Source organism: Leptidea sinapis, chromosome 7, assembly GCF_905404315.1.
Source record: "Leptidea sinapis chromosome 7, ilLepSina1.1, whole genome shotgun sequence".
Classification (NCBI taxonomy): domain Eukaryota; kingdom Metazoa; phylum Arthropoda; class Insecta; order Lepidoptera; family Pieridae; genus Leptidea; species Leptidea sinapis.
Window position 1 is genome coordinate 10,783,257 of NC_066271.1, and position 16,664 is coordinate 10,799,920.

Genomic DNA, 16,664 nt, shown 5'->3' on the forward strand with positions numbered 1-16,664 from the left:
TTTATTACGAAATTTGTAAAAAATCAATCATAACAATAATTATTTCGTTATTTCCTGTTCTTGTAGTGAAATAGATAATGTCAATGCAGAACTGTCAAACTGTGCGTTATAAAATTATCTCGTGGAATTAATTATCTTAATATATATAAATCTCCTGTCACAATGTTTGTCCTCAATGGACTCCTAAACTAATGAACGGATTTCGATAGGGATTACTTCATGGAATGCAGTTTAGTCCAACTTAAGAGATAGGATAGTTTTTATTTCGATTTGGGACCCATAATTATTTTTATTTCCAATATTTGTTTTGTTTGGACATATTTTCTGTGAGAGTATTTTTGACGCACGGTTTGACAGTTCTGCTGTGAAACAATTTCATTATAACAACAAGGAGCATATTATTATGTTACAATGAAAAATTATTGACAAATTCATCAAAAACGGTATTTTATTTATTATGTACAGAACAACGTCTGTCTGGTCAGCTAGTCTAATATATAAAATTCTCGTGTCACAATTTTAGTTACCTTACTCCTCCGAAAGGGCTTTACTGATTTTTACCAAATATTATATGAATATTCAGTGCGATCCTAAGGTCAACACTTATGTACCTTTGTATCGCGATTTTATTCTGTTCCATCCACAGATACGCAATAGAGTTGCAAGATGACAATCGAATATAATGATTCTTGTTGTACGATATATTTGGTTAGTCTGAGAATCGGTTGCATCTATTTTTTATACCCCAAAAATTTTAACTATTGAGTTTTTTTTTTAATTTTTTTTATATGGCAATACAACGTTTGCTGGGTCAGCTAGTACAGAAATAAAATTTGAAATTATAAAATTTAAACGAAATCGAATATCCTATCTCTCAAGTTGGATCAAACAGCACACAGTCTGCAAAATTTGATTAAAATCGGTTTAGTAGTTGATGAAACGTAACACGAAATTTTCAGATATAAAGATTAATAGTTACAGTGAAGGTTCCAGTATTATTTAACCAGGAGATATTAATCATCGAAGTTTCTCGACTATTGTTTCAACAGATCAGTCCCTAACAATACCTTTCTCTAACCCAACTCAATGTCTGATAATGTAGCTTAAAACTTATTGTGGTAGTCTTTGATTAAGGATTGGTCTCCGCTGAACTCCAATTAGATACCGCACTACCTAAGACAATAGCTTTTTTATTATGGCAACTATTAGATGCGTGTGTGCGTGGCATCTTGACACTCAATGGCGTCTTTCAAATTTTATAACATACGATTCGTGTTATTTTACATTGAAATTAATAAAATACAAATCCCAGTGTCTTTCTTACTTGTTGTAGTAGTATTATTTTACAAAGTTTTACTACGCAACCCGGCATTTTAGTTTCAATTATTAACAAAGTTTAACAGAACATGTCACCGTCAAACATTGTTAGAGACTGGCTCGAGTACGCCCACTTGGGCGTAGCATTAGTTGTCGTATATTGCGACTACGTCTGCGGTATTTAGTTGGTGGTAGTAATTTGTATGATGTAGGTATCTTTGAAACCAGCTACTGCGCTGTAGTGGTAGGTAAATGAAAATGTGTTTTATGGTTACCATATATGGATAAATATAAAGTATAAGGTATATTTATCCATATATGTATCAATAAATCATGTATAAATAAATAAAAATAAATAAATGTATAATACAAGAAAAGATCAATGAAATGAAATTGATACTAGAATATGAAATGCTTTGAAAAAAGGGGGGTGTGTACTAGTTTATTGACGCACGCAAGAAGTTATGATTCTTTGGCATGATAAGTACATGGCAGTACCCTTTAAATACCCAAGACAGACGATATCCAAGATCTTTCATAATTCCTTACTGCAGAACAAACATTGGACTCAACGCCCCCATCGTCAGGCTTTGTAGATTATACAACGAAGTTAACTCAAAAAATTCAGAAATCGATATTTTCAACGATAATTCAAAAAAGTTTGTAAAAATTCTCGCACATCAAGCTAACCTGTGACGTTTTTTTTTTTCCAAGTAGTATGTACCTATATCCTCTTCATTATAAAACCATATATATTATATCCTTACTTTATATACATTTTAGTACTTAGACATTTTTGACTGTATAAATCACACTGTTCACTGTTACCATTGAATGATGTGTTCATCTTTAATTGTTACATATATCAGAATAATTGTACCTAGCATAAGTTTATATAAATGTGTTATATATGTAATGTTGATGATCCAAATAAATAAATAAATAAAAATAAATAAACGATAAAACATAAATTAAAAAAAAATCCTCGTTTTTTACGTTTATTGAAAAGACAATAAAGTGCAAAGACTAAGTACGCTTAACTAAGTATCTATGACTGTCTGTTTGTCTATTGACAAGGGCCTCTTCCAGCTTCTTCCACTATTTTCTATGTTTAGCTGTCCTAGACCATGTCTTATCTGTAATAGTCCATAGTTCGCCTGACTATCTCCTGTATAGTAAAGTCTGAGCAAAGTCTAAGCTCTATACCATAGAGCAGGGGTGCTCAAATGGTCGATTGCGATCAACAGGTCAATCGCGAGTGCTTTTCGAGTCTATCTCGAGAAAAAAATCCGATATAGCAATATTCACAGATTTGTTTTAGGTAACTACCAAGGTAGGTCCATATTCGGCAAGTATCCAAAAATTCAAAAGGTAAATTTACAAGGTACATTTAAACCTGAAATCCTTCAAAAACCTTGGTTCTCCAAATTTAAGATTCCTGATAAAAAGGCATAAAAGGCATTTATTTTCTGAAAATTGATTCCTTTAGAATTCTTTTTTTTTGTCATTTCTAATAACTACTAGATACTACCGCTTCGGAAACAAATGGCGCTCTGAGAATGAAGAAGCGGCGCAAGAAACTCTCGCAGCATTCTTTTTTTGCGCTCTTTTCAATAAAAATATACAATATTGTACAATCATTTCTATCGCTATAAAATAATCACAATCTAGTCCCAGGCTATCCGATCATTTAGATATAAATTTTTTGTCGTTTACGCCTTAACCACGCTTGTACTCCAGTATTTTTAGCTAAACTTGGGATTAGAGATAACTCGTTTTGTGGAGTGGAATGTGGTCTAGATAAAGGAAATTTGGATCATTTGTTCTTCAATTGTCCTTTAATGCAATCTTCTTTTTACAATGATATACCTGCTGAAGTTCCCCGCCCAACTTCCTTTAAATGTCTCCTCGCCCTAGTTTTTACTCCTTTTGTAAATATTTTGTGTAAATATATTAAAAAGATTAAGATTAAGTTGTAAATATCATTAAGTGCTTGTAATAATTTATGTAATTATGTTTATGTATGTCCTTTATAGTCCTAACAGCGTGTATATTTGTTTCATGTATAAAATAAGAAAATAAAACTTGTTTCAATCTTTAGCACCGACAATACCAATCAAATTAGAAAACAAAAATACTCTAAGCTTGGTGGTCTACCTTAACGTGACATTGGCAAACTTGTGGTATACCTTCCACAGGAGCCATAGTAGGAAGAATAGAATAGAATAATTACGAGTTTTTTTATTGACATTTTAGATCAGACCTAAACTTACCTTGACTAAAAACATGCATATCATTGATAGCAACTAATTCTACGCCCAAGTGGGCGTATCGGAGCCAGTCTCAAACAATGTGTGAAGTTGACGTGCCACATTTCTGTTAAACTTTGCTAATAATAGCAACTAAAGTGTCGGGTTGCGTATTAAAACTTAGTAATTATAATATAAGAAATAAGAAAGACACTGGGATCACATACTATCATCAGTAAGTATTTTGTATTTTATTATTTTCATTGTAAAATAACACGAAGCATATGTTATAAAATTTGAAAGGTGCCATTGAGTGCCAAGCTAATAGCTGCCGTAATAAAAAAAAATGTTCTGAGGTAGAGCGGTATCTAGTTGGAGCGCATCGGAGACCAATTCTTAATCTAAGCTTTGATATGAAATTTTGAAGCGAAGCGCATCTGTCACCAGCTTCTATATCAATATAAAAATCCTTCATCACACATACTTTAAGCCTCTCAGAGTCGATCGATCGTAGTCGAACAATTTTGAGGTAGATCGCCAGCAGTTCAAGCTTGAGCACCCCTGCTATAGAGTGTATAGATGTCAGCTCCGCTATCGTCGTAGTAATGCCATACTGGTCAGCGAGAACGCTCCGTAGCGCTAGGCAAACAATTTAATATTTCGAAAACTATACGTCGTATATGTTATGTTTTTAAAGTGATAACCCTCACTTCTAGGATTAATACACAAATAAAATTTGATAAACAAATTTTTTATGAACGAAGCGGGATTCGAACCCACGACCTCCGGCGTTCCGGAACGGTTAGCTCAGTTGGTTAGAGCACCGGCACGGAACGCCGGAGGTCGTGTGTTCGAATCCCGCTTCGTTCATAAAATTTTGTTTATCAAATTTTATTTGTGTATAGGTCGTATATAAAATATTAACCTACAAAATGTTATAAATAATACTGTGATATGAAGAATCAAACTTTGATGATATTTTTGATTCACTTTGCAAGATTTGACTTCAAAAAACATTGAATTATACAAATATTTGAAGTTAAATAAAGGCTTGCATATATTTTTATTTATCACTAGCTTACATCGGCAAACGTTGATTTGCCATATAAACAGTTAGTTAGACCGTTTCTTGGACATTTATTTATGATTCCTTACAGCTAACAAAATGAAAAGAGTATATTAAATACAGAATAGATACGCCAATTAAAAGGAATACTATTAACAGTACAATAAGTATGTGACATTGCAACATTATTATATTTTTTTTTCTAAAATAAAATAATTTTTCTAAAATTAACGAAGCCTAAGTTACTCCTTATTACATCAGCTACCTGCTAATAAAAGTCCCGTCAAAATCGGTCCAACCATTTCAGAGATTAGCCGGAACAAACAGACAGACAGACAGAAAAAAAAATGTAAAAAATGTTTTTTGGTGTATGTATATATATATATTCATATACATTTTGTAAAACACGGTTATTTTCATATTATAAACAGACACTCCAATTTTATTTATATGTATAGATATCAAGACCACCGTGTTCACGAAGCATTCTTACCAAGGCAATGAATTCAAGCTCTAAAGGTTGATGCATCCAATATACAATAATTTATACTATTACTTTTTATGAAATCTATATATATAAAAATGAATTGCTGTTCGTTAGTCTCGCTAAAAGTCGAGAAAGGCTGGACCGATTTGGCTAATTTTGGTCTTGAATTATTTGTGGAAGTACAGGGAAGGTTTAAAAGGTGAATAAATATGAAAGTGTTCGGAATTAAATAAAAACAACAATTTTGTTTTTCCTTTGATGTGTCCCCCGTCGTCCGATATTTGTTTTGTTTGGACATATATTCTATGAGAGAATTTATTGACGCACGGTTTGACAGTTCTGCTGTGAAACAATTTCATTACGACACCAGGGTGCATATTTTACGAAGTAATTTTTGATGTTATGATATATTATTGACAAAATACTATTAAAAAATTATCTTATTTATTATATACAGAACAACGTCTGTCGGGTGAACTAGTATTTGATATTATTCAAACAGGATTCATTACAGCCATTGTTAATACTCTATTTGAATGAAAAGAATGGCCGTTGAGTTTCATGTATGTTCTTCTCACGAGTTCTACTTTTTCCGAACATATGGTAGATTGAGTAGGTAATTTAAAAGGAATATTTATAGTGACGTATCAAAAGCGCTTAGTTTAAAGCCTAATGGAATAAAGTTTATGTGTTTTTGACTTTATTATAAGAAATTGACAATGAAGTCATGAGGTCATATCGTAAACAATTAACAATCACTAAAATATTAAACCAATGAACAGAATAACGTTTCTAATCTAATCGTAAAAATAACAGTGAAGGAGTACAAACGTAAAAATCTAATATCAAAAACATAAAAGAAAACTGCACAAAAACCAACCGGCCAATAGCGAGGCCGTAACCATTTTTATACGACACAAATCGTCCAATCACGCTGCTATGAAAACGAAAAACTATTCCTACAGTCATCTCTTTCTAATGCACTAAAGGCATACTTCTGTTTCACTCGCCGTCTTGGAGTCGAACGTTACTTTGTTATGAGCATAATATTGGACGTAATAGAGAATTTATTTTTGTTTTGCGCGCCATTTGCTTCCAGTTTTCGTTTTTATTGAGTTGAAACGATCTTTCGAATCGTTGCAGGGTTACTTTGATGTTTGTATGATATTCACAATTGATTTTGCGATTGTTATGAAATTTCATGATAGCTTTTTATATTTATGACTTCGGGAAAAGCGGTTTTGCTGTTTGTGACACAGTCTGTATTTTGGTAGAAGAAATCGATACCCTATATTTATATCACTAGTTCTACCAGTGATTAATGCAGCAAATTCATTCTCCGTGTTCAAAAATATCTGGATATTTCAGAAGGAACCTTACCGATATAGAAGTAGGCACCACCTAGCGGGAAACTAAACATAGTTGAAAAAGATCACGAAAGATTACATTCACATGACAATTTACAGGGTGAATGTTTGAGTGGTGAAGAACTTGATATTATGCTACAGTGTTTTATTGTATGCCAATACGGGACGAGACGAGCAGGACGTTCAACTGATGGTAATTGATACGCCCTGGCCATTACAATTCTCAGTTGCTCAGGATTCTTGGAAAACCCAAAAACATTGAGCGGCACTACAATTGCGCTCGTCACCCTGAGACATAAGATGTTAAGTCTAATTTTCCCAATTTCACTAGCTACGGCGCCCTACAGATCAAAACAGAGTAATATTTACACATTACTGCTTCAAGGCAGAAATAGGCGCCATTGTGATACCCATAATCTAGCCGGCATCCTGTGCAAAAGACTCTCCCACTGGATTGGCAGACTGACAGAAGTTATAATGGGCAGTCTTGGCGCGAGATCAGTACGTAAGGGTTGTCGACGGAGGTGCACAAGAATCTCGCAAATTTTTCCAATGACCTTCGACTTAACCGGCGGTTGGTGAGTTGGTGAGGAATGATGGATTGAACTGTGTTGCAAAGAGGCTATAACTTATACCTATGCTAATGTTCATTTTTAAAATATTTATTGAATATCTTAATAATATTTAAATATATCTTAAATGTTAATTGACTAAGTTTTGTTAGTCTCACTATAAAAAATACAATAACTTACAAATAATCATTATTCTAAGTGGTTCAATACTAGATAACATTGAACCACCTTCTTTTATGGAAAAAAAACATAAAAATCTTAGATATTTATATAGCCTCTTGTTGTTAGACAGCAATGACAATAGGCCAGGTTCATTACTTTAGTGTGCATGACAAGCTACGTCTTACACTCGCGACATGTTTCAACATGCGTGCATTGCTGGAAACAGAGGCTAACAATTCGCCGCCAATATTTTTGACATGTTGACAGCTGTCACAGTCTATTTAGACATATAAATAATTTATTTATCTATCCATCAAAATAAAATAACAATCAATTTAAAAAACAATAATGTCAAACTGTCAGAACATTTTATATATTTAGAGCGTAACGCGGCCGCTCAAACTGAAAGATAATAAATGAAAATTTAATTTAATTATTACCCAATAAAACAAAACAGCTTTAGGTATAAACGAAAATAAATGTATTAATATATTTGATAATGTGACTCCAATAATTGAAAGAAAGTAAAATGTCAAACACTATTGAAAAAAACATAGAGTAACAGTAAATTTAATTTTATAAAAATTATTATCCAAAATATACTTTAGGTATAAATTAAAATAAATTTCGTAATCTATATATATAAAGGAGAATGTATGTTTGTATGTTCCCTAATAATTCCTAAACTATTCGACCGATCTCAATGAAATCTTTTGTAATAGATTCGTTGAAGCTCAAAGAAGGTTTACTTACATAATTTATATGGCAAAACGTATGCCAGGTCAGCTAGTAATATATAATAAAAACAGAAAGATGTGGTGTCATGGGACACCAGGTAGGAACGAAGTTCCTTCGGCTAATGTAGAATGGACACAATTTGTAAAAAAATAAATTGTTTATTTTTTCAAATCAGATTTCATAAAATTGTAAAAATATTTTCAAACAGAGAACGTGGCGCCATCTTACATGCCGTAGTAAAGTAACGTGGTCATCGAATGCATATTACCGCCATCTCTAGAAGGGTTTTTAAATTACGATACAGTTTAATGCAACCAAAATGTAATGTTATATAAATGTATGGAACAATTGTAGAGTTGCTATCCATCTTAATTTTTTTAAGTTATATTACATCTATTACTTGATTGCCAATGACAAGATTGTCAACCCTGCTAAGATTTCTTGCACTCATGACTCACATAATAAAGTCCATTAGAAAGAGAAAGGTATTATACACTACTCGCTTGTGTATACGACTGTCGCGCCTGTTTAACGCCTATTTAACGGTTTTATTCCTCGGACTTTTTCTTACGGTTTTACTATCACATTTTTTTCAGTTCGGTCCTGCAGCAAAATCCCTATCTCCTCCAAGCCTGCCGTAAGGAACTTCGTTCCAATGTCTTTGTTAATGTGATTCAAATAATTTAAAGAAAATAAAATGTCAAAAAGTATTGGAAAAAACATAGAGTAAGAGTCAACTACAAATCCAAGACGATGTAATCCAAAGACAACACAACTCTAGAATATGTTATCTGTCCCCTATTCTCGTAATGCGATAAACGCCGCCGCTTATCATTTCCCCTCGGGGAATTAATTTAATGGCGCCCTTGTGTCTCTACTTAAATGTTTTATTGAGAAAGGATTTGTATGTTGCGTTTCGTTTTTTTTTATTGCGTCAGTGTTACACGATTAATTGGTAAAATTATGAATTAATTAGTGCTTCTGTAAATAATCTCTGTTTACTATAAATAAAAAATGTACCTACTCATATTTTTTTAATAGCTCAATGATTCAATTTAAAAATATATTTTATTCAAAAGAGGATATAAAATCACTTATTGAAAGTCAAAAACTACCACCCATTGCAAAGCGTATGCCTCAGTTAGACCTGAGAAGAACGGGCGGAACAAACTCAGTGGGCTTCTTTTTTTTGTATAAAAACATGGTTGGAATGTAAAAAAAAGGGCGGTCGCTCCATTCCCAATTTGTGGTATCATAATGAAAGTCACATATATATGTTATAGTAACATTTACCACACAAACGTTTTGTAACAATTCTTTTAAATTTCGTAATACATTTGTTTTGAACATAATCTTTTTTTTATGGAAAAGGAGGACAAACGAGCATAAGCGTCACTTGGTGTTAAGTGATCACCACCGCCTCATTCTCTTGCAACACCAGAGGAATCACAGGAGTGTTGCCGGCCTTTAATGAAGGTGTAAAATGGCTGGTATGTCTTTGATAAAATGGTTCAGATTTGTAAAGCAATAAAAATATAGAAAGTTTGATAGCGATCAACTTATTTTGATGCTAAAATGGACCCATTATCGTTGATGACAGATATAAGACCAACATCGCTTTATAAAAGGTAGCTAGACGCTATATAGAGAGCTTATAGCTCTAAGTTTAACATCTTAGTTAAAACAGCACACTAAAAACTTAAAAATACTCTTAAAAAATTCGATTAAATGACTATTTTCGAGGTGAAATCTTCTTGAAAATCTTAAGATCGCGTCACTGACATGCTCCACGGGCGCACGCGATGAGTAAATAATAAAACAAAAATTTTTTGAAGTCTCGTTCGCATCACCGAATTGCTTAAAGCAGTAAGCAGAATATCTGTGGCTATACAGCTGACGTATTGATCAAAATTAGTGCAGTGTTTATAAGTGAAATTGAATGGATTTAGTGAGAAGTTCAATGGAAATATGCTGTGAGCATTGTTGGTAGTGTTTTTGTGTGAATATATTATTATTCAAATTACGTCCGAGAGCTCTTACCAACTGAGCCAATCGTTCGAGTGGAAAATGAGCTTTAAAATTAAATTGAAATTAATAAAATGATTTATTTCTTTGTAAACATAATGAAATATCAATTAATATTAATTCTCAAAGTTCTAAGTTTTCACTTCTATTGGCTCCAAAACATATCGTCTATAAGCTGCCCATTTTTTTAAATATTTTTTTCATGGTAAAGAAGTGCAATTGAGCCTGATGCTTAGTAATCTTCTGAACGGCTGGACAGGAATAGAATATGTTATCATTTATTGAAACTCAAAAACTACTACCCATTCCAAAATGTATGCCTTAGACCAAAGAAGAACGCAAGATAATCAGCGGGCTTCTTTTTTTTTTCATAAAAATATGGTTTCAATGTAATATCGTATAATTAAACTTATTATTTAATAGCCTGAGGGCGGTCCCAATCTATGGTATCATTAAAAAGGTAATTTATGTTATAGTAACCTTTACCACACAAACGTTTCTTAACAGTTCCTATGAATACAGATGCTCTTGGGCGTCACGGGTTATCCTGCCTAAAATCGGCAGGCCGTACCTAAGTCATCCGCAGGGCATTTGCCACTCTTAATGTACCAGCTGTTTTAGAGCCAAATGGTATTACCCGCCGCAATGGCAAGCATCCTGATGGAAGGGCGCTTGTGTGGTCCGCGACTTGTATCGACACTCTGGCTCCTTCTCATGTCCAAGTTACGTCAGTTGGTGCTGGGGCTGCTGCTTCGACTGCCGAAGACGGCAAGCGTCGCAAATATGATGGTCTCAGTGAGTCATACATCTTTGTGCCCTTTGGTGTCGAGACACTTGGCCCATGGGGCCCAGAGGCGCGGAGAATGTTCAAAATACTATCTTCGCGCCTCCATAAGGCTACTGGAAACCCAAGCGCTGGCAGCTATCTCGGTCACCGGATCAGCCTAGCTATCCAACGCGGAAATGCTGCCAGTATTCTTGGTACGCTTCCACGTAATGATAGTTATGTAGTCATAGTATTTTAAAATTAGTTTTAGATTTGTTTTGTTTGAATAAATGTAAATTTTATCAATAATATATAACATTATCAAGAATATATTGAGAAGTTAAGTAAGTAATAGTTAAGGTGAGTTTATATTAAGATGTTAAAAGCTGCAAGGGAATATACCATTACGTTAAATCACAGTAAAACAAACAAACACAAATCCTCTGTAAGAATGTCAGGAATATTAAATTCATATTTTTATATAAATAACAACATCGTTATTTTGATATTGTAACAATTTCGGCATGAAACATATCCATCAAAAATTTAACCAAAATATTTCAACAGCCTAAGCAACTTTTAGGGGAGAACATAGGGTGTTACAAAAAATTGGCAACCCCTAAGGGTAATAGGAGGGGTCTGTCAGCCACAGCCGTCGGGGGAATGTTGCCGCCCCTATGAAAAGGAGGCTTAAACAATTACTCGATTCTAACTCGATATTTGCATTTCGAGAAGTGATATTCAGTTGAGATTAAAGGACCTTTTTGTTGGGAATTTGGCTGAACGGGTGTATACCTTTGCCTCTTGCGGTTTGCAGTTGATTTAAAAAGATAAACGTTTTGATTGCAATAATTGGTTTGGTCCTACTGATTTGGTTTTATGGATTCAATAAAAATCGTGTGTCGAGTTTACTAAACAAGATTTATTAGAAATTTTATTAAATCTTTATTGGACACATGTGGCCAAAAAGTTCGTTGACTTTCGAGTTTAGAACGGTATATTGCCTTGTTACAGGATTTATTTGATTGTGGTTTCAGCAATATGGAGCAACAAGTCACACATCAAACAACTCATTGGGCAAAGTGCAAGAAATTGTACCAGTGGGAGGCAAAATAATCAAAAGCCATTTTTTTAAGTAATATTATCATTCTTCAGCTACATACGAAGCCTCTTAACTCATATGTCTCCTGAACCACAACCAATGTAAGAGAATTAATTTAATTTCAATATACAATTTCAATTTTATTCAAGTTTTAAATTAACAATAATTTAATGATATTTAATTATACGTTATTAAACTTAATTATGCGGTTTAATTATATTTTCATTGGTTTTATTTAATACCATATAATACTAAACTTTCGACTGGGTGAACCGATTTTGATAATCCTTTTTTTATTTGAAAGCTGGTGCTACCCGTGTGGTCCCAATGCAATTTGGTTCAATGGCATCCATGAGAAAACCATTAAAGTCTTAAATTTGCTATAAGTACGTGCGCGACAAATGGACGAATAAGTAATATTTCGTCAACTGATTTCGGTTACGGTTTTTTTATTGGAAAGGAAATAATTCGATGGTAGTTTGGTGAGTTTGGATAGGTTCTGATTATGGGATCCATGACAAAGTAACGGAACTCTTCAATTCTTATGAGCAAATTACTCTTCTTCTTAATATTATCTATTAATTACCGATACTCGGCCGAATCTTTTTTATGTTAGCCGGATATTCGAATCACCTTCTGTAACGTTGTTATGGTCAAGTAATTGTCGTAGTCTAATATGATGAACAATTGAACTTGTTAACGACTTACGGTACGATCTGTGGCAGAATTTCTAACTGTCTGTAATCAAATTGTAATTCACTTACTATTGGCGCTATTCGCCCGTTCTTCTCGTGTTTGTTTGTCTCAGATGGTAAAAAAGACGTTTAGTAAGTGATTTAAAATTTCTTTTTCAGATAAATATATTTCGACTTTACAAATAAACTTCGTATAAAGTTATACCTGAGAATAAATCAAGAATATGCAAGATGTTGACTATATCGTTGACAACACTGTCAATGATGATTCTGAAGTTTTCCGAATGTCAAGCATCCTTGGAACTAAACGCAGGAAACATTATACCAATCATAAATAAAAATGTCTGTTTATAAACATTTTGCATATTCTTAGTTTATTCTCAGGTATAACTTTTAACCAATTTTATTTGTAAGGCAGTTAGTCTTTATTTTATTTTATTCAATTTATCTTACCTTTATCACAACAGAATGAGATGACAGGGAGAATAAGCAATTTTAAACTAGGAGTAACTTTATATCGCTTTAATAATAAGACAGTTTGAGTTTCTTGTATGTTCTTCTCATGAGCTTTGCTTTCTCCGTAGATATTGTTGATTCAGTAATTTAAATAAAATATTTATAGTGACGATTCAAAAGTTTAAGCCTATATGAAAAGAGTTTAACTTTAACTAACCTGGCTGTCTTTTAAGCCCAGTTTCTCAGCCAGCTTCTTCCTATCGGGCTTCGAAATGTATTTCTGCACTTGGAACCTCTTTTCTAAGCCTTTTCTTTGAAGATCGGAGAAGACAGCTCGCCGCATCATGCCTCTGCGTGGCTTTCCTAAAAAAAATTGCACCCATAAGTTAAGAAATATAGTAAAGCATAAATGAGTAAGAAAACGATAATTTGCAAGAGCGACGTCTCAAGTCAATTTCCTACTATGCAATTAAGGGGTTGAGCAGGTTATCAACTGTAAAGTAGATCCTATAGATGGAGCCACAATCCGAGAGTTCAACAAGACACCAAAATTTCGTTCGAAACGATAATGGACAGCACATACTAATATCGTCTATGCGCGTTATCCCAAATTGAGGCCATGAGAACGATTGTGGCTTAACTATACTTAGTTTAAAAAAATTGTATTTTCTTTGATTGACGCGTGTGTTACACATTTGAATAAAACACTTGTAAAGGAATAAAACGCGTGTAATTGTAACAGTTTTTACATTAGATTTTTGCGTAAAAGTAACATTTTTATTATTATTTTAGCTAACCCCACGTTTCAAGACCTTCCAAGAATATCTATTTACATTAACTATCCTTTGGTTTTCAAGCGTGAGTTACTGCAGTGTATATCTAGTATGTAAAATCAGTTTTCGTATGATATAAATATAAGTTTAGGTAACAGTTGTTAGTAGTTAGAGAAAAGGAGGCGACCTCCACAAAAATCGCCGGAAAGATGGTCACATCCAGGCCTGGATTCACAGTGTATTCCTGCTACAAGGTAGACCTTCATCAGCAAAAGCCAATGGAAGTCCCTGACAACTTATTTGTTGACTCAAGGCACAGCGAAAATCATTAGAAATCATAGTACGAATTTTACGCGAAAAAAAATCATTTTAAAATTCAATCATTCATAACATCATCTAAACTTTGCCAAAATGAAAAGACAAATGACAATCACATAACCCTAAATGTTACCTACTCTCAGAGCGTTTCATTTTCAAATAATATATTTTTTTAAAAATAAAAAAAAAGAGGATCCAGTATTATTACAATCTATAATTTCGCCCAAAAAATACAGTTTTATTATTTATGGCAAACATATAAAAAATATATATATAAATAAAAGATCAACGCACAATTTCTTGTAACGTAAATTTTCATACAGTCATAACTAACAAATAGATCGAAATTAGCTTGAACATACATTTCCTGATATGTGAATATGATTTTATTAGAGACCGACAGCTGTCATTGACAATTGTCATACAATATTATGTTTCATGCAAATATAAATATTATCAGCAATTTGGGTCATGAATCAATTTTATCTGACAATATACTAAAGCAGCGAATACTAACTGGACTAAGCTGGTATTATTATATTAAGAATAATACTAAAATCTCACCTCTAGAGCTGTGTGCCCAGGGGAACCCCCCAGGTAACGGGAACACCTGGGTATGAGCTTGTGAAGGCCGAACTGCAACAATACAAAACAAGATTATTCAAAATGTCTCACAAGTTTATATTTGTTATTTAAAGTGAATTCCCTTTTAATTCTTCTCCCCTGATTGACCTTTTTATGGAAAAAGAGGACAAACGAGCGTACGGATCACCTGGTGTTAAGTGATCACCGCCGCCCACATTCTCTTTCAACACCGGAGGAATCACAGGAGCGTTGCCGGCCTTTGTGCGGGTGTGCGCGTTTTTTTTTCAAAGGTACCCATATCGTATCGTCCCGGAAACACTGCACAAGGAAGCTGATTCCAAAGCTTTGTAGTACGTGGAAGAATGCTCCTCCAAAACCGCACTTTGGATGACCGCCACACATCCAGATAGTGTGGATGATATACTAATTTTGGCGGCAGGAATCAGGTGAAACAGCTCTTCGGAAGACTCCCCGTGATAAAAGCGGTAAAAGACACACAATGAGGCCACGTCTCTACGCAACGCCAAGTGATCCAGACGTTCACAGAGCACTAGATCCCCGACAATTCGAGCTGCTCTGCGTTTCACGTAGTAAAATGGATCAAGCTGATACTGTGCGCAAGAGCAGAGATGACAGCAATACTCCATATGTGGCCGTACTTGCCCTTTGTAGAGCGCTAGAATGTGGGTCGATTTGAAGTATCGCGGTGCTGTATTTATGACACCGAGCTTCTTCGAAGCCAATTTGGCTTTGTCCTCCAGATGACCGCGGAATTGGCCATTGCTCGAGATTTTACACCCCAGCGCTCTAGCCACTAAGCCAAACGGCTGGATGACGTATGATCCATAAATCTTGGTGGTTTGTTCAAATCTCTAATTGATAATTGTTTAGATTTGAAAGAGCAACACTTCAAGACGACCACCTAATAAGCAATTGATCGGATGGAAAATAATACTCCCTCGTATGAGTTTTTTTTTTATAATGAAGTCGCGAGAAAAAGTAGGATGTATATATTGAACATATTTAAAATTACTTTTTATATACTACGTTGTCCATTCGATATTGATGTATTTTTTGTGGAAAAAATTTTTGTCCTGTCCCCTCTGCACCGTTTCAACCTTGTTATATATTTGTCATGAAGGATTTGTTTTTTGTTAATATCCACTGTATTAAAAGGTGGTTTGTAGCACACTAACTTGTCGAAGTTAAATTTAAATGAACAAATAAAATTCACAGAGATTGACATATTTGCTAAGCAGCCCCAGCACCAACTGAAGTAACTTAAATAAGAGCCAGGGTGTAGGTGCATAGCAGACCAGAGCCCAAGCCATTCCATAAAAGGGTCATTCCATAAAAATCAAAGTCAAATAAACTTAATTCAATTAGGCTTAAACCAAGCGCTATTGAATCATAACTATAAATATTTGTTTCAAATTACTGACTCGTGAGAAGAACATACAAGAAACACAACGGCCACTCATTTCAATCAATAGAGTATTTTACAATGGCTGTAATATATAAAACTAATTAGTTTGTAAGGTGCTGCATCCAATATATTATGAATCGTGTTCAAAGTTAAAAACGGTTAAAATATCAAATATTTCATAAAAATAAAGTAATTAAGAACATATTGTATAAATATATATTATCGTTTATTGGATACATCAACCTTTGGAGCTTGAATTCATTGTTTGTGTAATTGGATGCTTCGTGAACATGATGGTCGTGATTACTGTCACAATTAGTAATCGCATCCAACAAATACAATGATTTATTAACTATTACAGGTCACACTGGCACTACAAGCAGTCTATATTCATGGACCAGCCAGCGTTCCCTTCGGACATATTTCAGGAAAGGAGACGACCTGGCACACGACGCCGTAACATCCTGCTATATGAGATAATTTATACGTCTAGATAGAGTCCCTTGCTGTTAGACAACCGATGAACACAACGAAAACAGGCCAGGAATATTAGCTTAGTG

The 16,664-nt window shown here is 34.0% G+C and overlaps 1 protein-coding gene across 1 annotated transcript in view; it reads right to left on the minus strand.

Moving 5' to 3' along the window:
- The window catches only part of LOC126965246 (homeobox protein DBX1), a 51,177-nt gene that overhangs the window by 8,880 nt on the left and 25,633 nt on the right, over positions 1-16,664 (minus strand). The window contains exons 3-4 of the mRNA XM_050808744.1: positions 14,658-14,729; positions 13,220-13,365 (exon numbers count right to left, since the gene is read on the minus strand). Of these exons, the coding sequence (XP_050664701.1) occupies positions 13,220-13,365; positions 14,658-14,729 (218 nt within the window). The remainder of the gene's footprint in view (positions 1-13,219; positions 13,366-14,657; positions 14,730-16,664) is intronic.